Source organism: Saccoglossus kowalevskii, chromosome 6 (assembly GCF_978046115.1).
Source record: "Saccoglossus kowalevskii chromosome 6, keSacKowa6.1, whole genome shotgun sequence".
Classification (NCBI taxonomy): domain Eukaryota; kingdom Metazoa; phylum Hemichordata; class Enteropneusta; family Harrimaniidae; genus Saccoglossus; species Saccoglossus kowalevskii.
The window spans coordinates 8224366-8250345 of NC_140646.1; the positions used below are offsets into that span (position 1 = coordinate 8224366).

Below are 25980 nucleotides of genomic sequence, written 5' to 3' on the forward strand. Positions count from 1 at the left end.
CATGCTATGTCTGGTAACGCGTAAACAGTTGAAGCATACTCATACTATGTCCTGTAACGCGTAAACAGTTGTAGCATACTCATACTATGTCTGATAACGCGTAAACAGTTGTAGCATACTCATACTATGTCCTGTAACGCGTAAACAGTTGTAGCATACTCATACTATGTCTGGAACGCGTAAACAGTTGTAGCATACTTATACTATGTCTGGTAACGCGTAAATAGTCGTAGCATACTCATACTATGTCTGGTAACGCATATACAGTTGTAGCATACCCATACTATGTCTGGTAACGCATAAACAGTTGGAGCATACTCATACTACGTCTGGTAAAGCGTAAACAGTTGTAGCATACTCATACTACGTCTGGTAACGCGTAAACATTTGTAGCATACCCATACTATGTCTGCAAACGCGTAAACAGTTGTAGCATACTCGCTCTATGTCTGGTAACGCGTAAACAGTTGTAGCATACTCATACTACGTCTGGTAATGCGTAAACAGTTGTAGCATACCCGTACTATGTCTGGTAACGCGTAAACAGTTGTAGCATACTCATACTACGTCTGGTAATGCGTAAACAGTTGTAGCATACCCGTACTTTGTCTGGTATCGGTAAACAGTTGTAGCATACTCGCTCTATGTCTGGTAATGCGTAAACAGTTGTAGCATACTCATACTTTGTCTGGTAACGCGTAAACAGTTGTGACATACTCATACTATGTCTGTTAACGCGTAAACAGTTGAAGCATACTCATACTATGTCTGGTAACGCGTAAACAGTTGTAGCATACTCATACTATGTCTAGTAACGCGTAAACAGTTGTAGCATACTCATACTACGTCTGGTAACGCGTAAACAGTTGTAGCATACTCATGCTATGTCTGGTAACGCGTAAACAGTTGAAGCATACTCATACTATGTCTGGTAACGCGTAAATAGTCGTAGCATACTCATACTATGTCTGGTAACGCATATACAGTTGTAGCATACCCATACTATGTCTGGTAACGCATAAACAGTTGGAGCATACTCATACTACGTCTGGTAACGGGTAAACAGTTGTAGCATACTCATACTAAGTCTGGTAACGCGTAAACAGTTGTAGCATACTCGCTCTATGTCTGGTAACGCGTAAACAGTTGTAGCATACTCATACTACGTCTGGTAATGCGAAAACAGTTGTAGCATACCCGTACTTTGTCTGGTATCGGTAAACAGTTGTAGCATACTCGCTCTATGTCTGGTAATGCGTAAACAGTTGTTGCATACTCATACTTTGTCTGGTAACGCGTAAACAGTTGTGACATACTCATACTATGTCTGTTAACGCGTAAACAGTTGAAGCATACTCATACTATGTCTGGTAACGCGTAAACAGTTGTAGCATACTCGCTCTATGTCTGGTAACGCGTAAACAGTTGTAGCATACTCATACTATGTCTGGTAACGCGTAAACAGTTATGACATATTCATACTATGTCTGTTAACGCGTAAACAGTTGAAGCATACTCATACTACGTCTGGTAACGCGTAAAAGGTTGTAGCATACTTATACTACGTCTGGTAACGCGTAAACAGTTGTAATATACCCATACTATGTCTGGTAACGCGTAAACAGTTGTAGCATACTCGCTCTATGTCTGGTAACGCGTAAACAGTTGTAGCATACTCATAGTACGTCTGGTAATGCGTAAACAGTTGTAGCATACCCATACTATGTCTGGTAACGCGTAAACAGTTGTAGCATACTCGCTCTATGTCTGGTAACGCGTAAACAGTTGTAGCATACTCACACTTTGTCTGGTAACGCGTAAACAGTTGTGACATACTCATACTATGTCTGTTAACGCGTAAACAGTTGAAGCATACTCATACTGTGTCTGGTAACGCGTAAACAGTTGTAGCATACTCATACTATGTCCTGTAACGCGTAAACAGTTGTAGCATACTCATACTATGTCTGGTAACGCGTAAACAGTTGTAGCATACTTATACTATGTCTGGTAACGCGTAAATAGTCGTAGCATACTCATACTATGTCTGGTAACGCATATACAGTTGTAGCATACCCATACTATGTCTGGTAACGCATAAACAGTTGGAGCATACTCATACTACGTCTGGTAACGGGTAAACAGTTGTAGCATACTCATACTAAGTCTGGTAACGCGTAAACAGTTGTAGCATACTCGCTCTATGTCTGGTAACGCGTAAACAGTTGTAGCATACTCATACTACGTCTGGTAATGCGAAAACAGTTGTAGCATACCCGTACTTTGTCTGGTATCGGTAAACAGTTGTAGCATACTCGCTCTATGTCTGGTAATGCGTAAACAGTTGTTGCATACTCATACTTTGTCTGGTAACGCGTAAACAGTTGTGACATACTCATACTATGTCTGTTAACGCGTAAACAGTTGAAGCATACTCATACTATGTCTGGTAACGCGTAAACAGTTGTAGCATACTCATACTATGTCTGGTAACGCGAAAACAGTTGTAGCATACTCATACTACGTCTGGTAATGCGTAAACAGTTGTAGCATACCCGTACTTTGTCTGGTATCGGTAAACAGTTGTAGCATACTCGCTCTATGTCTGGTAATGCGTAAACAGTTGTAGCATACTCATACTTTGTCTGGTAACGCGTAAACAGTTGTGACATACTCATACTATGTCTGTTAACGCGTAAACAGTTGAAGCATACTCATACTATGTCTGGTAACGCGTAAACAGTTGTAGCATACTCATACTATGTCTAGTAACGCGTAAACAGTTGTAGCATACTCATACTACGTCTGGTAACGCGTAAACAGTTGTAGCATACTCATGCTATGTCTGGTAACGCGTAAACAGTTGAAGCATACTCATACTATGTCCTGTAACGCGTAAACAGTTGTAGCATACTCATACTATGTCTGATAACGCGTAAACAGTTGTTGCATACTCATACTATGTCCTGTAACGCGTAAACAGTTGTAGCATACTCATACTATGTCTGGAACGTGTAAACAGTTGTAGCATACTTATACTATGTCTGGTAACGCGTAAATAGTCGTATCATACTCATACTATGTCTGGTAACGCATATACAGTTGTAGCATACCCATACTATGTCTGGTAACGCATAAACAGTTGGAGCATACTCATACTACGTCTGGTAACGCGTAAACATTTGTAGCATACCCATACTATGTCTGGTAACGCGTAAACAGTTGTAGCATACTCGCTCTATGTCTGGTAACGCGTAAACAGTTGTAGCATACTCATACTATGTCTGGTAACGCGTAAACAGTTATGACATACTCATACTATGTCTGTTAACGCGTAAACAGTTGAAGCATACTCATACTACGTCTGGTAACGCGTAAAAGGTTGTAGCATACTTATACTACGTCTGGTAACGCGTAAACAGTTGTAATATACCCATACTATGTCTGGTAACGCGTAAACAGTTGTAGCATACTCGCTCTATGTCTGGTAACGCGTAAACAGTTGTAGCATACTCATAGTACGTCTGGTAATGCGTAAACAGTTGTAGCATACCCATACTGTGTCTGGTAACGCGTAAACAGTTGTAGCATACTCGCTCTATGTCTGGTAACGCGTAAACAGTTGTAGCATACTCACACTTTGTCTGGTAACGCGTAAACAGTTGTGACATACTCATACTATGTCTGTTAACGCGTAAACAGTTGAAGCATACTCACACTGTGTCTGGTAACGCGTAAACAGTTGTAGCATACTCATACTATGTCCTGTAACGCGTAAACAGTTGTAGCATACTCATACTATGTCTGGTAACGCGTAAACAGTTGTAGCATACTTATACTATGTCTGGTAACGCGTAAATAGTCGTAGCATACTCATACTATGTCTGGTAACGCATATACAGTTGTAGCATACCCATACTATATCTGGTAACGCATAAACAGTTGGAGCATACTCATACTACGTCTGGTAACGGGTAAACAGTTGTAGCATACTCATACTAAGCCTGGTAACGCGTAAACAGATGTAGCATACTCGCTCTATGTCTGGTAACGCGTAAACAGTTGTAGCATACTCATACTACGTCTGGTAATGCGAAAACAGTTGTAGCATACCCGTACTTTGTCTGGTATCGGTAAACAGTTGTAGCATACTCGCTCTATGTCTGGTAATGCGTAAACAGTTGTTGCATACTCATACTTTGTCTGGTAACGCGTAAACAGTTGTGACATACTCATACTATGTCTTTTAACGCGTAAACAGTTGAAGCATACTCATACTATGTCTGGTAACGCGTAAACAGTTGTAGCATACTCATACTATGTCTGGTAACGCGTAAACAGTTGTAGCATACTCATACTACGTCTGGTAACGCGTAAACAGTTGTAGCATACTCATGCTATGTCTGGTAACGCGTAAACAGTTGAAGCATACTCATACTATGTCCTGTAACGCGTAAACAGTTGTAGCATACTCATACTATGTCTGATAACGCGTAAACAGTTGTAGCATACTCATACTATGTCCTGTAACGCGTAAACAGTTGTAGCATACTCATGCTATGTCTGGTAACGCGTAAACAGTTATGACATACTCATACTATGTCTGTTAACGCGTAAACAGTTGAAGCATACTCATACTACGTCTGGTAACGCGTAAAAGGTTGTAGCATACTTATACTACGTCTGGTAACGCGTAAACAGTTGTAATATACCCATACTATGTCTGGTAACGCGTAAACAGTTGTAGCATACTCGCTCTATGTCTGGTAACGCGTAAACAGTTGTAGCATACTCATAGTACGTCTGGTAATGCGTAAACAGTTGTAGCATACCCATACTATGTCTGGTAACGCGTAAACAGTTGTAGCATACTCGCTCTATGTCTGGTAACGCGTAAACAGTTGTAGCATACTCACACTTTGTCTGGTAACGCGTAAACAGTTGTGACATACTCATACTATGTCTGTTAACGCGTAAACAGTTGAAGCATACTCATACTGTGTCTGGTAACGCGTAAACAGTTGTAGCATACTCATACTATGTCCTGTAACGCGTAAACAGTTGTAGCATACTCATACTATGTCTGGTAACGCGTAAACAGTTGTAGCATACTTATACTATGTCTGGTAACGCGTAAATAGTCGTAGCATACTCATACTATGTCTGGTAACGCATATACAGTTGTAGCATACCCATACTATGTCTGGTAACGCATAAACAGTTGGAGCATACTCATACTACGTCTGGTAACGGGTAAACAGTTGTAGCATACTCATACTAAGCCTGGTAACGCGTAAACAGTTGTAGCATACTCGCTCTATGTCTGGTAACGCGTAAACAGTTGTAGCATACTCATACTACGTCTGGTAATGCGAAAACAGTTGTAGCATACCCGTACTTTGTCTGGTATCGGTAAACAGTTGTAGCATACTCGCTCTATGTCTGGTAATGCGTAAACAGTTGTTGCATACTCATACTTTGTCTGGTAACGCGTAAACAGTTGTGACATACTCATACTATGTCTGTTAACGCGTAAACAGTTGAAGCATACTCATGCTATGTCTGGTAACGCGTAAACAGTTGAAGCATACTCATACTATGTCCTGTAACGCGTAAACAGTTGTAGCATACTCATACTATGTCTGATAACGCGTAAACAGTTGTAGCATACTCATACTATGTCCTGTAACGCGTAAACAGTTGTAGCATACTCATACTATGTCTGGAACGCGTAAACAGTTGTAGCATACTTATACTATGTCTGGTAACGCGTAAATAGTCGTAGCATACTCATACTATGTCTGGTAACGCATATACAGTTGTAGCATACCCATACTATGTCTGGTAACGCATAAACAGTTGGAGCATACTCATACTACGTCTGGTAAAGCGTAAACAGTTGTAGCATACTCATACTACGTCTGGTAACGCGTAAACATTTGTAGCATACCCATACTATGTCTGCAAACGCGTAAACAGTTGTAGCATACTCGCTCTATGTCTGGTAACGCGTAAACAGTTGTAGCATACTCATACTACGTCTGGTAATGCGTAAACAGTTGTAGCATACCCGTACTATGTCTGGTATCGCGTAAACAGTTGTAGCATACTCGCTCTATGTCTGGTAATGCGTAAACAGTTGTAGCATACTCACACTTTGTCTGGTAACGCGTAAACAGTTGTGACATACTCATACTATGTCTGTTAACGCGTAAACAGTTGAAGCATACTCATACTACGTCTGGTAACGCGTAAAAGGTTGTAGCATACTCATACTACATCTGGTAACGCGTAAACAGTTGTAATATACGCATACTATGTCTGGTAACGCGTAAACAGTTGTAGCATACTCGCTCTATGTCTGGTAACGCGTAAACAGTTGTAGCATACTCATAGTACGTCTGGTAATGCGTAAACAGTTGTAGCATACCCATACTATGTCTGGTAACGCGTAAACAGTTGTAGCATACTCGCTCTATGTCTGGTAACGCGTAAACAGTTGAAGCATACTCATACTGTGTCTGGTAACGCGTAAACGGTTGTAGCATACTCATACTACGTCTGGTAACGCGTAAACAGTTGTAACATACTCGCTCTATGTCTGGTTACGCGTAAACAGTTGTAGCATACTCACACTTTGTCTGGTAACGCGTAAACAGTTGTAGCATACTCATACTATGTCTGGTAACGCGTAAACAGTTGTAGCATACTCACACTTTGTCTGGTAACGCGTAAACAGTTGTGACATACTCATACTATGTCTGTTAACGCGTAAACAGTTGAAGCATACTCATACTATGTCTGGTAACGCGTAAACGGTTGTAGCATACTCATACTACGTCTGGTAACGCGTAAACAGTTGTAACATACTCGCTCTAAGTCTGGTAACGCGTAAACAGTTGTAGCATACTCACACTTTGTCTGGTAACGCGTAAACAGTTGTAGCATACTCACACTATGTCTGGTAACGCGTAAACTGTTGAAGCATACGAATACTATGTCTGGTAACGTGTAAACAGTTGTAGCATACTCATACTACATCTGGTAACTGTAAACAGTTGTAGCATACTCATACTATGTCTGGTAACGCGTAAACAGTTGAAGCATACTCATACTATGTCTGGTAACGCGTAAACAGTTGTAGCATACTCGCTCTATGTCTGGTAAAGCGTAAACAGTTGTAGCATACTCATACTACGTCTGGTAATGCGTAAACAGTTGTAGCATACCCGTACTATGTCTGGTATCGCGTAAACAGTTGTAGCATACTCGCTCTATGTCTGGTAATGCGTAAACAGTTGTAGCATACTCACACTTTGTCTGGTAACGCGTAAACAGTTGCGACATACTCATACTATGTCTGTTAACGCGTAAACAGTTGAAGCATACTCATACTACGTCTGGTAACGCGTAAAAGGTTGTAGCATACTCATACTACGTCTGGTAACGCGTAAACAGTTGTAATATACCCATACTATGTCTGGTAACGCGTAAACAGTTGTAGCATACTCGCTCTATGTCTGGTAACGCGTAAACAGTTGTAGCATACTCATAGTACGTCTGGTAATGCGTAAACAGTTGTAGCATACCCATACTATGTCTGGTAACGCGTAAACAGTTGTAGCATACTCGCTCTATGTCTGGTAACGCGTAAACAGTTGTAGCATACTCACACTTTGTCTGGTAACGCGTAAACAGTTGTGACATACTCATACTATGTCTGTTAACGCGTAAACAGTTGAAGCATACTCATACTGTGTCTGGTAACGCGTAAACGGTTGTAGCATACTCATACTACGTCTGGTAACGCGTAAACAGTTGTAACATACTCGCTCTATGTCTGGTTACGCGTAAACAGTTGTAGCATACTCACACTTTGTCTGGTAACGCGTAAACAGTTGTAGCATACTCATACTATGTCTGGTAACGCGTAAACAGTTGTAGCATACTCACACTTTGTCTGGTAACGCGTAAACAGTTGTGACATACTCATACTATGTCTGGTAACGCGTAAACGGTTGTAGCATACTCATACTACGTCTGGTAACGCGTAAACAGTTGTAACATACTCGCTCTATGTCTGGTAACGCGTAAACAGTTGTAGCATACTCACACTTTGTCTGGTAATGCGTAAACAGTTGTAGCATACTCACACTATGTCTGGTAACGCGTAAACTGTTGAAGCATACGAATACTATGTCTGGTAACGTGTAAACAGTTGTAGCATACTCATACTATATATGGTAACTGTAAACAGTTGTAGCATACTCATACTATGTCTGGTAACGCGTAAACAGTTGAAGCATACTCATACTATGTCTGGTAACGCGTAAACAGTTGTAGCATACTCGCTCTATGTCTGGTAACGCGTAAACAGTTGTAGCATACTCATACTACGTCTGGTAATGCGTAAGCAGTTGTAGCATACTCATACTACGTCTGGTAATGCGTAAACAGTTGTAGCATACTCACACTTTGTCTGGTAACGCGTAAACAGTTGTGACATACTCATACTATGTCTGTTAACGCGTAAACAGTTGAAGCATACTCATACTACGTCTGGTAACGCGTAAAAGGTTGTAGCATACTCATACTACGTCTGGTAACGCGTAAACAGTTGTAATATACCCATACTATGTCTGGTAACGCGTAAACAGTTGTAGCATACTCGCTCTATGTCTGGTAACGCGTAAACAGTTGTAGCATACTCATAGTACGTCTGGTAATGCGTAAACAGTTGTAGCATACCCATACTATGTCTGGTAACGCGTAAACAGTTGTAGCATACTCGCTCTATGTCTGGTAACGCGTAAATAGTTGTAGCATACTCACACTTTGTCTGGTAACGCGTAAACAGTTGTGACATACTCATACTATGTCTGTTAACGCGTAAACAGTTGAAGCATACTCATACTATGTCTGGTAACGCGTAAACAGTTGAAGCATACTCATACTATGTCCTGTAACGCGTAAACAGTTGTAGCATACTCATACTATGTCTGATAACGCGTAAACAGTTGTAGCATACTCATACTATGTCCTGTAACGCGTAAAGAGTTGTAGCATACTCATACTATGTATGGTAACGCGTAAACAGTTGTAGCATACTTATACTATGTCTGGTAACGCGTAAATAGTCGTAGCATACTCATACTATGTCTGGTAACGCATATACAGTTGTAGCATACCCATACTATGTCTGGTAACGCATAAACAGTTGGAGCATACTCATACTACGTCTGGTAACGCGTAAACAGTTGTAGCATACTCATACTACGTCTGGTAACGCGTAAACATTTGTAGCATACCCATACTAAGTCTGGTAACGCGTAAACTGTTGAAGCATACGAATACTATGTCTGGTAACTGTAAACAGTTGTAGCATACTCATACTATGTCTGGTAACGCGTAAACAGTTGTAGCATACTCATACTACGTCTGGTAATGCGTAAACAGTTGTAGCATACTCACACTTTGTCTGGTAACGCGTAAACAGTTGTGACATACTCATACTATGTCTGTTAACGCGTAAACAGTTGAAGCATACTCATACTACGTCTGGTAACGCGTAAAAGGTTGTAGCATACTCATACTACGTCTGGTAACGCGTAAACAGTTGTAATATACCCATACTATGTCTGGTAACGCGTAAACAGTTGTAGCATACTCGCTCTATGTCTGGTAACGCGTAAACAGTTGTAGCATACTCATAGTACGTCTGGTAATGCGTAAACAGTTGTAGCATACCCATACTATGTCTGGTAACGCGTAAACAGTTGTAGCATACTCGCTCTATGTCTGGTAACGCGTAAACAGTTGTAGCATACTCACACTTTGTCTGGTAACGCGTAAACAGTTGTGACATACTCATACTATGTCTGTTAACGCGTAAACAGTTGAAGCATACTCATACTATGTCTGGTAACGCGTAAACAGTTGAAGCATACTCATACTATGTCCTGTAACGCGTAAACAGTTGTAGCATACTCATACTATGTCTGATAACGCGTAAACAGTTGTAGCATACTCATACTATGTCCTGTAACGCGTAAACAGTTGTAGCATACTCATACTATGTCTGGTAACGCGTAAACAGTTGTAGCATACTTATACTATGTCTGGTAACGCGTAAATAGTCGTAGCATACTCATACTATGTCTGGTAACGCATATACAGTTGTAGCATACCCATACTATGTCTGGTAACGCATAAACAGTTGGAGCATACTCATACTACGTCTGGTAACGCGTAAACAGTTGTAGCATACTCATACTACGTCTGGTAACGCGTAAACATTTGTAGCATACCCATACTAAGTCTGGTAACGCGTAAACTGTTGAAGCATACGAATACTATGTCTGGTAACGTGTAAACAGTTGTAGCATACTCATACTACATCTGGTAACTGTAAACAGTTGTAGCATACTCATACTATGTCTGGTAACGCGTAAACAGTTGAAGCATACTCATACTATGTCTGGTAACGCGTAAACAGTTGTAGCATACTCGCTCTATGTCTGGTAACGCGTAAACAGTTGTAGCATACTCATACTACGTCTGGTAATGTGTAAACAGTTGTAGCATACTCGCTCTATGTCTGGTAATGCGTAAACAGTTGTAGCATACTCACACTTTGTCTGGTAACGCGTAAACAGTTGTGACATACTCATACTATGTCTGTTTACGCTTAAACAGTTGAAGCATACTCATACTACGTCTGGTAACGCGTAAAAGGTTGTAGCATACTCATACTACGTCTGGTAACGCGTAAACAGTTGTAATATACCCATACTATGTCTGGTAACGCGTAAACAGTTGTAGCATACTCGCTCTATGTCTGGTAACGCGTAAACAGTTGTAGCATACTCATAGTACGTCTGGTAATGCGTAAACAGTTGTAGCATACCCATACTATGTCTGGTAACGCGTAAACAGTTGTAGCATACTCGCTCTATGTCTGGTAACGCGTAAACAGTTGTAGCATACTCACACTTTGTCTGGTAACGCGTAAACAGTTGTGACATACTCATACTATGTCTGTTAACGCGTAAACAGTTGAAGCATACTCATACTGTGTCTGGTAACGCGTAAACGGTTGTAGCATACTCATACTACGTCTGGTAACGCGTAAACAGTTGTAACATACTCGCTCTATGTCTGGTAACGCGTAAACAGTTGTAGCATACTCACACTTTGTCTGGTAACGCGTAAACAGTTGTAGCATACTCATACTATGTCTGGTAACGCGTAAACAGTTGTAGCATACTCACACTTTGTCTGGTAACGCCTAAACAGTTGTGACATACTCATACTATGTCTGTTAACGCGTAAACAGTTGAAGCATACTCATACTATGTCTGGTAACGCGTAAACGGTTGTAGCATACTCATACTACGTCTGGTAACGCGTAAACAGTTGTAACATACTCGCTCTATGTCTGGTAACGCGTAAACAGTTGTAGCATACTCACACTTTGTCTGGTAATGCGTAAACAGTTGTAGCATACTCACACTATGTCTGGTAACGCGTAAACTGTTGAAGCATACGAATACTATGTCTGGTAACGTGTAAACAGTTGTAGCATACTCATACTATATATGGTAACTGTAAACAGTTGTAGCATACTCATACTATGTCTGGTAACGCGTAAACAGTTGAAGCATACTCATACTATGTCTGGTAACGCGTAAACAGTTGTAGCATACTCGCTCTATGTCTGGTAACGCGTAAACAGTTGTAGCATACTCATACTACGTCTGGTAATGCGTAAGCAGTTGTAGCATACTCATACTACGTCTGGTAATGCGTAAACAGTTGTAGCATACTCACACTTTGTCTGGTAACGCGTAAACAGTTGTGACATACTCATACTATGTCTGTTAACGCGTAAACAGTTGAAGCATACTCATACTACGTCTGGTAACGCGTAAAAGGTTGTAGCATACTCATACTACGTCTGGTAACGCGTAAACAGTTGTAATATACCCATACTATGTCTGGTAACGCGTAAACAGTTGTAGCATACTCGCTCTATGTCTGGTAACGCGTAAACAGTTGTAGCGTACTCATAGTACGTCTGGTAATGCGTAAACAGTTGTAGCATACCCATACTATGTCTGGTAACGCGTAAACAGTTGTAGCATACTCGCTCTATGTCTGGTAACGCGTAAATAGTTGTAGCATACTCACACTTTGTCTGGTAACGCGTAAACAGTTGTGACATACTCATACTATGTCTGTTAACGCGTAAACAGTTGAAGCATACTCATACTATGTCTGGTAACGCGTAAACAGTTGAAGCATACTCATACTATGTCCTGTAACGCGTAAACAGTTGTAGCATACTCATACTATGTCTGATAACGCGTAAACAGTTGTAGCATACTCATACTATGTCCTGTAACGCGTAAACAGTTGTAGCATACTCATACTATGTCTGGTAACGCGTAAACAGTTGTAGCATACTTATACTATGTCTGGTAACGCGTAAATAGTCGTAGCATACTCATACTATGTCTGGTAACGCATATACAGTTGTAGCATACCCATACTATGTCTGGTAACGCATAAACAGTTGGAGCATACTCATACTACGTCTGGTAACGCGTAAACAGTTGTAGCATACTCATACTACGTCTGGTAACGCGTAAACATTTGTAGCATACCCATACTAAGTCTGGTAACGCGTAAACTGTTGAAGCATACGAATACTATGTCTGGTAACGTGTAAACAGTTGTAGCATACTCATACTACATCTGGTAACTGTAAACAGTTGTAGCATACTCATACTATGTCTGGTAACGCGTAAACAGTTGTAGCATACTCATACTACGTCTGGTAATGCGTAAACAGTTGTAGCATACTCACACTTTGTCTGGTAACGCGTAAACAGTTGTGACATACTCATACTATGTCTGTTAACGCGTAAACAGTTGAAGCATACTCATACTACGTCTGGTAACGCGTAAAAGGTTGTAGCATACTCATACTACGTCTGGTAACGCGTAAACAGTTGTAATATACCCATACTATGTCTGGTAACGCGTAAACAGTTGTAGCATACTCGCTCTATGTCTGGTAACGCGTAAACAGTTGTAGCATACTCATAGTACGTCTGGTAATGCGTAAACAGTTGTAGCATACCCATACTATGTCTGGTAACGCGTAAACAGTTGTAGCATACTCGCTCTATGTCTGGTAACGCGTAAACAGTTGTAGCATACTCACACTTTGTCTGGTAACGCGTAAACAGTTGTGACATACTCATACTATGTCTGTTAACGCGTAAACAGTTGAAGCATACTCATACTATGTCTGGTAACGCGTAAACAGTTGAAGCATACTCATACTATGTCCTGTAACGCGTAAACAGTTGTAGCATACTCATACTATGTCTGATAACGCGTAAACAGTTGTAGCATACTCATACTATGTCCTGTAACGCGTAAACAGTTGTAGCATACTCATACTATGTCTGGTAACGCGTAAACAGTTGTAGCATACTTATACTATGTCTGGTAACGCGTAAATAGTCGTAGCATACTCATACTATGTCTGGTAACGCATATACAGTTGTAGCATACCCATACTATGTCTGGTAACGCATAAACAGTTGGAGCATACTCATACTACGTCTGGTAACGCGTAAACAGTTGTAGCATACTCATACTACGTCTGGTAACGCGTAAACATTTGTAGCATACCCATACTAAGTCTGGTAACGCGTAAACTGTTGAAGCATACGAATACTATGTCTGGTAACGTGTAAACAGTTGTAGCATACTCATACTACATCTGGTAACTGTAAACAGTTGTAGCATACTCATACTATGTCTGGTAACGCGTAAACAGTTGAAGCATACTCATACTATGTCTGGTAACGCGTAAACAGTTGTAGCATACTCGCTCTATGTCTGGTAACGCGTAAACAGTTGTAGCATACTCATACTACGTCTGGTAATGTGTAAACAGTTGTAGCATACTCGCTCTATGTCTGGTAATGCGTAAACAGTTGTAGCATACTCACACTTTGTCTGGTAACGCGTAAACAGTTGTGATATACTCATACTATGTCTGTTTACGCTTAAACAGTTGAAGCATACTCATACTACGTCTGGTAACGCGTAAAAGGTTGTAGCATACTCATACTACGTCTGGTAACGCGTAAACAGTTGTAATATACCCATACTATGTCTGGTAACGCGGAAACAGTTGTAGCATACTCGCTCTATGTCTGGTAACGCGTAAACAGTTGTAGCATACTCATAGTACGTCTGGTAATGCGTAAACAGTTGTAGCATACCCATACTATGTCTGGTAACGCGTAAACAGTTGTAGCATACTCGCTCTATGTCTGGTAACGCGTAAACAGTTGTAGCATACTCACACTTTGTCTGGTAACGCGTAAACAGTTGTGACATACTCATACTATGTCTGTTAACGCGTAAACAGTTGAAGCATACTCATACTGTGTCTGGTAACGCGTAAACGGTTGTAGCATACTCATACTACGTCTGGTAACGCGTAAACAGTTGTAACATACTCGCTCTATGTCTGGTAACGCGTAAACAGTTGTAGCATACTCACACTTTGTCTGGTAACGCGTAAACAGTTGTAGCATACTCATACTATGTCTGGTAACGCGTAAACAGTTGTAGCATACTCACACTTTGTCTGGTAACGCGTAAACAGTTGTGACATACTCATACTATGTCTGTTAACGCGTAAACAGTTGAAGCATACTCATACTATGTCTGGTAACGCATAAACGGTTGTAGCATACTCATACTACGTCTGGTAACGCGTAAACAGTTGTAACATACTCGCTCTATGTCTGGTAACGCGTAAACAGTTGTAGCATACTCACACTATGTCTGGTAACGCGTAAACTGTTGAAGCATACGAATACTATGTCTGGTAACGTGTAAACAGTTGTAGCATACTCATACTACATCTGGTAACTGTAAACAGTTGTAGCATACTCATACTATGTCTGGTAACGCGTAAACAGTTGAAGCATACTCATACTATGTCTGGTAACGCGTAAGCAGTTGAAGCATACTCATACTATGTCTGCTAACGCGTAAATGGTTGTTACATGCTCATACTACGTCTGGTAACGTGTAAACAGTTGTAGCATACTCATACTATGTCTGGTGACGCGTAAACAGTTGAAGCATACTCATACTATGTCTGGTAACGCGTAAACTGTTGTAGCATACTCATACTACGTCTGGTAACGCGTAAACAGTTGTAGCATACTCATACTATGTCTGCTAACGCGTAAACAGTTGTAGCATACTCATACTACGTCTGGTAACGCGTAAACAGTTGTAGCATACTAATGAAACATTCCCTTTTCCAAACGAGTCGGTGGATCAAGTTCTGCTTGCCTTAATATGCGAGACTATGATGTCAAAATTGTATTCATTATTCCTAATGAATTCAATCATTATAATGGACAATATCAGTATAAACATTCAATTTGTCATCATTTGCAATTATACACATTAGTAATTAATATTCGACCTACATATTTCAAACCAATTCCCAGTAGCATGAAAATAACAAGTCTGATGACTTAAACATTCAAGGTCAACAAAATAAACGTGGACCTGGCACACAAGGAGCGTAATGGTGTGTGTTTTTGTGCTGGATATGAGAGATAGGTGATTGTAAATTTTAGGACAGAAGGTCAGACGAACCGTCGTCAAATGAGAATAAACGCCGCTTTTCAATCCATTATAACAATGCGACATGACGAAAATTAACTCGGATACCTTTAATTTGTTGTTAAATTTATTATCTGTAGTTCGAATCGAAAGCAAAGAGCAACTCCAAAATAATAGAAATGACAACGTGGTGTGGCCATTAAACTGGGAGTACTTAAAAAAAGGCTGAACTAGCTGGTGAATATTTGTGAATATCAACAATATTTTGGAAATTTGTGACAGATTTCTGGCTGCGAAACACATTCAACTGAGCGCCGAATTGGGCGTCAAGTACCTGATGCGAACACGTTCGACAATGTTTCTCTTAATGCATTGCCAAGCATGGTTAAATACATTCAAAAGTCACGCGTGTATTTTTGAGATGTAGAGTTTGGTATCTGGTGTACATTAGCGCCATCGTGACTCGTGGTAACAATGACAGAATAGCTAAGGTATAGATGCGATACCGAGTAATTATTGCTATTGGGTGGTTTTATTGAAAACAAAAAGTAATTCAACGATATTCTTAGTCATTTCGTTTCAAAGTTTTACTGACTGGTAAAACCGCAATTGTTTATGTCACGCTTTTGGTTGGAGTTTACAAGACAAAACAATAACATATATTGCAATCCAATATTCGGCTCAGCTAGGAACGGTGGAAATCTCGAGTTGTGTGAGTTTCACGTTCAAACTAGTTATGATGTACTTATATGATTGAATTGAATGTGTCTTTATTACATAGTCCATCATTGTCACAGCTGACGGCTTTTTACAACTTACTTACAGATGTATGTGATGGTCCTGTTGTAACGTTAACGATCAGAGACTCAGGAATGGTATATTCACCAGCATATCCTGTCATCAACAAAATTGAGTCAGAATGTATTTTAATCATACAGCCCGACCACATTGCATTCTGGGATTCCATTAAGTTGTGGTTCCATGACATTGATGTCAAGAAGACAGATCACTGTGAAGACGAGTATGTCAAAGTAAGATGGCACATAAATTATCATATTGTGGTGATTCATGGGAATCTTTCTAAACGCCGTTGCTGCCAGTAAACAATTGCTAATGGATAACTAATAATTACAAACAAGTAATAAAACGATATGAATGAGCATCGATTGACGTAACTACCACTGTATTTGTGTCTATTCAGGTGCAAGACCATGTAACAAACGCCCAGGGATCAACATCCATGCCCGGTGAAGACATATTTTGCGGAACGTTGTCCAATGTCCAATGGGTATCACGTGTCCGTGGTGCCAAGGTCAAGATCATCTTAAAAACAGATGGTTCATACGATGGTAGGGGATACAGCGCCGAGTACAGTCTTATTAAAATGCCATTGGAACCAGATAGATGGGAAACTGGCGGATGGTCACATGTAAGTACGCCAACAGCAACTATACCCTGTGACTGACGTATTGACAAAAAACATGACGGCTTACGAATACAATGAATCTGTAAAATTCTAAACACCATATTTGTTTACGTGTTCTTGACTGTACAATTCGAAACACCATATTTGTTTATGTGTTCATGACTGTAACATTCTAAACACCATATTTGTTTACGTGTTTTTGACTGTAAAATTCTAAACACTATATTTGTTTACGTATTCTTGACTGTAAAATTCTAAATACTATATTTGTTTACGTGTTCTTAACAGTACAATTCTAAACACTATATTTGTTTACGTATTCTTGACTGTAAAATTCTAAACACTATATTTGTTTACGTGTTCTTAACAGTACAATTCTAAACACTATATTTGTTTACGTATTCTTGACTGTAAAATTCTAAACACTATATTTGTTTACGTGTTCTTAACAGTACAATTCTAAACACTATATTTGTTTACGTATTCTTGACTGTAAAATTCTAAACACTATATTTGTTTCGTGTTCTTGACTGTAAAATTCTAAACACTATATTTGTTTAAGTGTTTACGTGTTTACGTGTTCTTGACTGTACAATTCAAATAAAGCTAGTGAGTAATACATTGCATCGATTTTGTAGTAATTTATAGTATACATTGGTTTGAATTTCACTAATTGAAGGTGAATTTACAATCATAATTGATTTTCAATAACAGTCATGTTGGTGTCATGTGGCACGAGACAGTTAGATGAATAGAAATCTTATTTTAGTGAAGCTGTTCTACTGACACGGTACGACAAGTAATGGGATACATATAATAAATGTACGTAATTAATCAAATTTCCGAGGTCTTCTTGTTCATAGCGAAACGCTATTGCTGCTGTTATTTTAATTTAAATTTGATGTCCCCAGAAATGACAAAAATTTATATTTAGCCAGTGTTGTCGATTTGTGTAAAGATTTGCTTAATATCGGCTGAGAAGCGGTGAACGCATGGAAGTTCAATTTGGTAGCTTTTTCAAAAACTTGATAAAATCCCTGGGGATTATATTTTATGTATAAAGATTTCAAAGACGATTATGAATTATATAACCTAACTGTTAGAAAAATAAACGTGATCATTCAAAAGTATTTCCAAGAAGACGTCAACAAAAACTTTGTGACAAAGTCCAAGATGTCTTTACTAATTAGAAAATCATCGTCAATTTTATTTTGGTATTCACAATTACACAAAATACTTCTTATCCGCATAAATAATTGTCTGACACCTTAATTGGTGTTTAGTGAATTTAATTTCCCCGTCTGTCAATATTGATGTAAAAGTCAATAGATGTAGTGTGATGTTTGTCAAGTAATACTACTCTAATACAGACTCGTAACTGGAAAAAGTCACGATTTGTAGCATCAATGGCCTGTTTACTTAATTCTGTAAATACGAGAATATCGCTCTGCCTACAATTGTATTGATATAGTCTTGTTACATGGCTCTCCTCGGAAATGAACACCAATGTGACACACATTATGTTGTCTCTCTTGATGAAATCTGAAATTAAAAAAAAAACTTGTAGTTTGCCGTACATAATAACTTCACATGTTAGGTACAAATCTTTAAGACGCAAACCGTGACGAAATCAACACAATAGTGCGCTATGTTGCATAGCAACAAAATAATACTGTGTGTTCATTTTACATATTATCATGTTTAGCAATAAGTCGGTCATATGCGACGATTGCTAAGCAATATTGAAAAAAACAATGTATCTTGAAAACCAGAACCAAGTAGTATTGACAAAGAGACATGAGGGAACATCGCCCTTTAGCAAACGAGAATAGGCTGACATGATTTCCCTGAAACATGCACTCCTTATACGTCATCAAACGTATAAGTCACTATTTTGTAAATTTCTTCATTCCAAGTGTTCTCGTAGTTGTGGTGGCGGTATAAAGCTACGATCGGTCACGTGTTATAACAGTAAATGGCAAGTGAAAAGAGGCACCGAGCCATGTCATGCAGCAGGTTACAAACCCACGGACACCACGAATTGCAACACGTCCCCTTGTAGTGATGAAGGTATGACATCTTTACAAATTAACACAAATCGACTAAAACGCACCCGAGCTTGCTTGAACTATCTAGCGCCCTCTCTCCTTGCTACATACAATCATTTTTTATTATAATTTCTCTGTTGTAAAAATTATCACAGTATATTCCTCTTCTGACAAAAAATGTCTTTAGTTTGTGAACTTTTGGGTATGTGGCAAAGATTCACATACCAAGTTACGAAGCAAGTAAACCAAAATACGATTGCTGCGAACTATGGGGCCGAGTGTATTCCGGGGGTGCAAATACTTATGCCAAAGGTCTTGTGTACTGTAAAGTATAGGCACAGCATACTATATGGGATGGGAGTCTTTCTAACACCCATGGGTCAAGGAACAAGTCAAGTGACCCTTGGGTTCGGGTGTATCGCGGAAACCAATAATCCTAGCTCGGCACGATTCTGATGAACATTGTGTCTGGGATTTGCATGTATTGCAAGGTATGTATTATATATTGCGGTTCTAACTCTTGGTGGCGCTATTTTCTCAGCTCAGTGTGGCTTGATATTAGAAAGCAAAAGCAGAGTGATTCGATCCCCGGGCTACCCTCTGGATTATCCCAAAAACCAACACTGCGAAATTGAGATAGTTAATAAATATGGCGGTTGTATAATGATAAATTTCAAAGACTTCGCCTTAGAACCAAGCCAGGACTGTAACAGTGATAAAGTAAAAGTGAGTACATTTTGACATAATTATTAGATACTCAAATATCACGAACATGAAGCTCATTGCTGTAAAAGGTTATATTCAAATTTGGGTCTCCAATAAAAATGCGTGTTTGTTAGCTCGATTACGTTACTTACATAATTCGTACATAGTCGGAAATTTTGAATATTCAGCTTGAAACCATTAGTGGATTTGTCACACATTGGATTCTGGGGTTACAGAACCTGACTGACTTTTGAACTAGAAAGTTTATTAATTTAATTAACGAAGTTAAGAATTGAATAAACCGTTTTATATAGATCTCGTGCACATAAACACGTCTTAGTGTCCACTTGTTCCGATAGATTCCGATTAGCTGTGTTTTTTTTGACAGATACAAACTACGAATTCCACTCCCGTGATATACTGCGGTACCGCCAATCCACCACGATGGGTGTCAGATTCACCCAAAGCTAAAGTAATCTTTATCAGCGATGGCGAGAGAAGAGCGCGCGGTTTTAGTGCCATTTATGATTTCATTGACGAGTGTAACATATGGCACGCTGGACAGTGGTCGGAGGTAAGGTCAGATCTCAGAGTGTTTACAGTGATACTGCACATTACATTCGTAGAGCAAATCAAACTCTAAAATATCCATAGAAACGCGGATTTGGACTGAATTCATGTCTTCAACGTCAGCCGGAGAAAGCCGGGGTATTCTAGTAGCAACACCTAGCACCTAGCAATGACCATTGATCAGTATTAACTTTTCACCGACAGTCCCCTCTTTTCATCACAAATTCACAAAATAGTCCCGTTTATAGTCTGCAAAAATAGCCAAATGTTTCAGTAAAAACTTAAAACTGACCCCAATTCTGTATAATGGCCCTAAAATTATGGCCCATTTCCAGAAATATTGAAGAGTATAGAAAAAAAGTGCAGACAAATTTGGAGGGGGGGGGGGGGTAATCTGGCGATGAAAGGGCTATTGCCCAAAACTTAGTTAGTTATTCAGAATAATCAATACGGTTACTAACTAGCATTATCCATATTATAACACATTCAGTTAATATATACACTATAATACATTTACACTATAATACATTTACACTATAATACATTTACACTACGTATTGTTATTTTCAGTGTACAGTCACATGCGGCTCGGGAATGAGATTTCGAAGTGTCATTTGCCGTAACAGAGCTAACAATGTCGCGTTACCTGATTCGAACTGTCCTCTTCCTGTTCCTTTACGTGAAGAAATTTGCCAAGTGCTAACAAACTGTGTCCGAGGTACGTGTACATGATTTGACAAGTTTTCAATGATAGAGAAGGTTAATTGCCGTAAAAAATGAAAAGGAATATCTATCTATACCTACGCCATACCCGCGTCACGTGACTCCTTATCTACCAGTGATAGCGTTCGTTTGGAATATAATAAATGCTGTTACTACATAACTTATTTACGTATTCAAACTGATACCCATTCCAAGTTAACAAAACAATTTGTTTTTGTCTGGGCATACTATCCTGCAGTGACGTCACGAGTGAAACAAATTGCACACATTCGTCAACACGAGTAAATATTTTGTTTTACAGAAACTGAAATTACCGAAGACCAAGAGAAGACTCCATGGTATACAAAGTACTATAAAATCTCGCGAGACTACAGGTTGTATCGGGACTTCGAAAACAATTATTACCGCGATCACGGATTCGGCCGCGTGAAAAGTGAAAACCCACCAGACTGGAAAGGTGAGCAACAGGTCTGTCATTATACGAATCCGAGAGAAGTAAAAATATTGAAACATCAGGCGTTGTCAAGATGGAAGATTAAAGGCAATTTTGTCTTTGACATGTTCCAATCTTTGCACGCTTTATTAAAACAAACCTCATGATTATTTGCATGCAGCCTATAGCAGAGATATTGTTTGGTTGTTTCCCAAAAGAAGTGCATTGTATTAATATAGTCAGAGATTGCCAACATTTGCAATATGGCGAAAACTACTACTGCAGAATATCTGTGTATTATGAAGATTGGGTTCTCACATTGGAAATGATTGATAATGATCGGGAGTTTTTCTGTATCCAAAATACAGAATTTAAGTTGAATTTAATTTAAGTTGCGTTTGTATATTTGTATCTTTTGTCTTGAAGGTTTCTTGACGTTTAGTTCTGCTCCCGATTTAAGCGATCTGAGAGACGTGATTAAACTTAGTGCTAAGGAAATGTCAGTTTATGGCCACCAGGCAGAAGACTTCATCATTCAGTGTTCATTTGATGAGAAAAAATGCACTCACCGGTAGGTTTTACTCTCTCCATTTGGTGGCGCTAGACTGAGCCTCAAGAATCGAGTAGCTGATTTTAATAAAGTGTTAGAATTAGAATTAGAATTAGATAGACTAGTTATTTGAATTTATATGCGTTAGTTACTGGGATTTGTTTCTAAAATCTCAAAAGACCACAGAGAATGATTCAAAATTCACGGAGCATGCAAAAGTATAGCTAACAACCGCGATCGCTTGTCTGTGTTTCATCCAAAAGTTGTAATTTTCAGCTGCGAAAGGAACATTATAGCGATGTCGATGTTTAGTTATTTACACATGTCTTACGAGAGATTATAATTGACGTCATACCATATTGATATGCAAATTAACTCAGGTTTGATTGGTCGGGTTTATGATGGAGGTTAAATGACGTCATACAGTATCGATATGCAAGATAATTTTAGTTAGACGAGTAAGATATATAAAAAGTAGAAATGACGTCATACCATATCAATTTTCAAATGAACTAAGGTTAATTTAGCATGGTATACGAAAAATTAGAAATGAAAAAGATTGGATAAGTAAGGTATTAGTAAGAAAGTTTAGATCATTTAAAACATGGTAAACTTTGTCTCATGTTTTAGTGACTTCCACACATTTCAACACGACACATATGGAAACTGTTTCACATTCAACCACGGCTACAACAGAACCATTATTCGTGATTCTAAAAGACCTGGTCCTAAACAAGGTATGCTTCAAACATCTCAATATTTTAACTGAAACACCAGGAAGAGAAACAAATTTAAATTATGGCTGCTATATTTCTGTGAAAGTACAAGCGACCGTTGAGGGCAGCATGCACACATTTTATGACAATTTCACCTGCAAGCATTTTCTTTCACTCTATTGCATCAAGTAGACATGTCTTAAGACACCCAACCACGTGACAAGCTTCAACCTGCAAAACAGATGGTGAACAAAACGATTGTTGAACTCGACACTCTCCACATAACTCCGTACGATACGTGGAAGACGTTGAATATTTTTTACTGGTTACATTTCAAATAATTTCATGAAATATTCCTTAGTTATTATCACACTCACTCACACTAATAATATAAACAGAGATTTGACAATATGGGGAACTTTCCTTTAAGGTATATTGCATGCGTTGAAGTGACTATTTCTAGTCACAGTGTCAGTGACATTGATATGAATGAACAATTTTCCATAACATTTTTACAATTACTGTAACCTTTGCTATGACAATTGTAATCCATAGGACTGAAAATTACGTTATACGTTGAACAAAATGAATACATTATTTTATATGGACAAGAGGCAGGAGTACGTGTACTGGTACATCCACCGCATATTACCCCCTTCCCGGAGGATGATGGGATAACAGTAAAACCGGGAGTGAAGACGTCCATTGCCATCCGTCAGGTAATATTCACATTGATCGCATATTTATAAGATTTGTGAAAATTCGCAGCGCAGTGATATTCACATACCAATATACTCACGTGTGTATATTGACCTTGACTGTTATTTATCACTGGAAGCATAGAGGTCGTTGCACCAGACTAATGACTGGTAGACCAAAGTTCAAATCCTACCTTAGGCTGGATATGAAAAGGGTCGACCCCTACCCTGAGTGAGTGTACTACATGTACATATTGGGAGGGTCAATTCCTCTGGCTGAGATTCATTAGCTAAAGAATGGGACTTATTAACTAAAGAAGACTGTACCTGCTGGGTCACATCTTACACTTGGCAGTTTCTGCACCTGTTAGGATTATGAGCTCAGGCAAGGCGGCGGACTCGAAGGAAATGCACCCATTTGTTCACCTTACACGTGCCGGTCAGGCAAACAGGCTGTCTGTCTACTCATCTGTCAATCGACAAGAGAATTCATCTTCATCATTATTTATTAAAATTATTAGTATTGTATAGGATTAAGGCATACTGTCGATCGAAAATGCCATAAACTCACGATTATCGATGTTTTGGGTGTCTTAAAACATTAAGAGTTGATCTGTCTTTATGAAAATCGTGTTGATCATGTGACTAAAAAAGGTCATGAGTTGATTATCCTATCTCCTCCGCTTCGCTGGGAAGAGAATTAGCGAATCTGCAGGTGAAGAACTATGCGGCACTACTCGCTACAAGTAGTGTAGTAAAAGTAAACACCACTACTACAAAGCAACACATTAAATAAATAATGGAATACACAGTATTATTATACATCAGTCACCGTAACGCCATACGTTACAATGTACCGTAATTTTGCGGTATTTCAAGGGGTACTTTCGTCCTACCATATAAGGAAATGCGAATTCCAAATATGGAAAAATTACGCGCGTATAAGCGTTCTCTAATAATAAAACCATACATGGCTGCCACCAGGGTTTGACTGGACTCCACACAAAAAAGTTCGCTGATTCTGTTCTAAACCTTTTGTATTTCAGCATTCCCATGATGTATCTTGGAAAGAAAGAATGTATAATAATAAGGTTATTACGAGGATACCTCAAAGTATGCGCTCAGACAGTACGCCGTCTCATCGACCTCCGCTGCGCGCCGGTCGATACTTCCGCTGTACTGCTTTCGTGCATACTTTGAGGTATCCTCGTAATAACCTCATAATATACAGGTAACACAATTCAATGTAATATACTGTTATATAACTTTGATACAAAGTAATACAATGTAATTGAAAGTAATACAATGACAACTTAATACTGTAATGGATGTCGGTTATAAATAATGTATTAATATGTTATCAGCAAGTTTTCTGTTATTTATTAATTATTATAATGATAATCACATATTGTCATAGTTTCTCTGCACAGTTTATCTTGACGCCTGCCTCGTTCTACCCTCAGGTAACCATTGAGAGAAAAGGTCCGCCTTACGGGAACTGCTCACACGTTGAAGATTTCAATACAATTTATGGTGATCACTATAACTACTCCTCTCTGGTGAGTCGTTATCTTGTTGCGGTTCCGAACCTCACCATGCTGTAACAAACGATATTTGAGACGCTGGTGGGGGCGTACTCACTGGATTGAGTAGACAAATTTTGATTGGTGTTAATCAATGGGTGATGAACGTACTACATTATTCTACATCCGGACTTGGACATGACATATCTATGCGCAGTTATAGTAGAAATAACGCCATATTCTAATAGTGACAACCCTGTAATCACATGCACTGTACTGTTATTGCCAGGTGTGCTTACTCGTTGTTTGCATTGTATTCTAATATTGCTATTCAAGTATTGAAAATTTACTATTCCCACTGTTTATGTAGGCTTGCCAGAAAACATGTCTGCATGATTTCATCGACCGTGAGTGTGAATGTGTGGATACATTATTGGTAAACAAGACAAGATGTAAATTACTTGATCGGGAACAAGGTACGACTAATCCATGGGATGTGAGTTGTGACATCGGGTTCAACTGTCCGCCTACCATCATTTGTGTAGTTTTACAAGTGACCAACATGCATTTATAGTCTACATAACGTAACTTTCTTTGCGGTTACAGTTGGTTAATAGAACAGCAATATGGTCGATAACATGTTTGTATTTTAATATTTGTGTTTTGTGCTGCATGTGAAGACCACATTGGATTATTATTCATTCTAAAATTGCGCATTCATAACAGTGTTCGCTCGACAAGAAATGGAATAAGCATTGTCTGCTGTTGTTGTAGTGCATTGTTTTATTCAAAAGTGGTGGCCGATGTACCGCTACCTGTTCAATATGGGACTCATAGCGACCTATACAACGCGTGTAAAATACATTTCCTTGGAATTCGAAAATGCGCGAAAATATTTTTCGTTTATAATAAATCA

At 39.1% G+C, this 25980-nt stretch overlaps 1 protein-coding gene and 1 long non-coding RNA gene across 2 annotated transcripts in view; one reads left to right on the forward strand and one right to left on the reverse strand.

Annotated features, from left to right (window-relative positions):
• The window catches only part of LOC144345072 (uncharacterized), a 205802-nt gene that overhangs the window by 111346 nt on the left and 68476 nt on the right, over positions 1-25980 (forward strand). The window contains exons 5-16 of the mRNA XM_085500014.1: positions 16498-16703; positions 16874-17101; positions 19015-19168; positions 19688-19872; positions 20240-20425; positions 20992-21139; positions 21446-21601; positions 22004-22148; positions 22758-22864; positions 23399-23562; positions 25005-25100; positions 25435-25540. Of these exons, the coding sequence (XP_085356140.1) occupies positions 16498-16703; positions 16874-17101; positions 19015-19168; positions 19688-19872; positions 20240-20425; positions 20992-21139; positions 21446-21601; positions 22004-22148; positions 22758-22864; positions 23399-23562; positions 25005-25100; positions 25435-25540 (1881 nt within the window). The remainder of the gene's footprint in view (positions 1-16497; positions 16704-16873; positions 17102-19014; positions 19169-19687; positions 19873-20239; positions 20426-20991; positions 21140-21445; positions 21602-22003; positions 22149-22757; positions 22865-23398; positions 23563-25004; positions 25101-25434; positions 25541-25980) is intronic.
• Positions 18254-25980, reverse strand: part of LOC146741488 (uncharacterized) — an 83622-nt gene continuing 75895 nt past the window's right edge. Inside the window, exon 2 of the long non-coding RNA XR_014929676.1 lies at positions 18254-18640. This is a non-coding gene — a long non-coding RNA (uncharacterized LOC146741488). The remainder of the gene's footprint in view (positions 18641-25980) is intronic.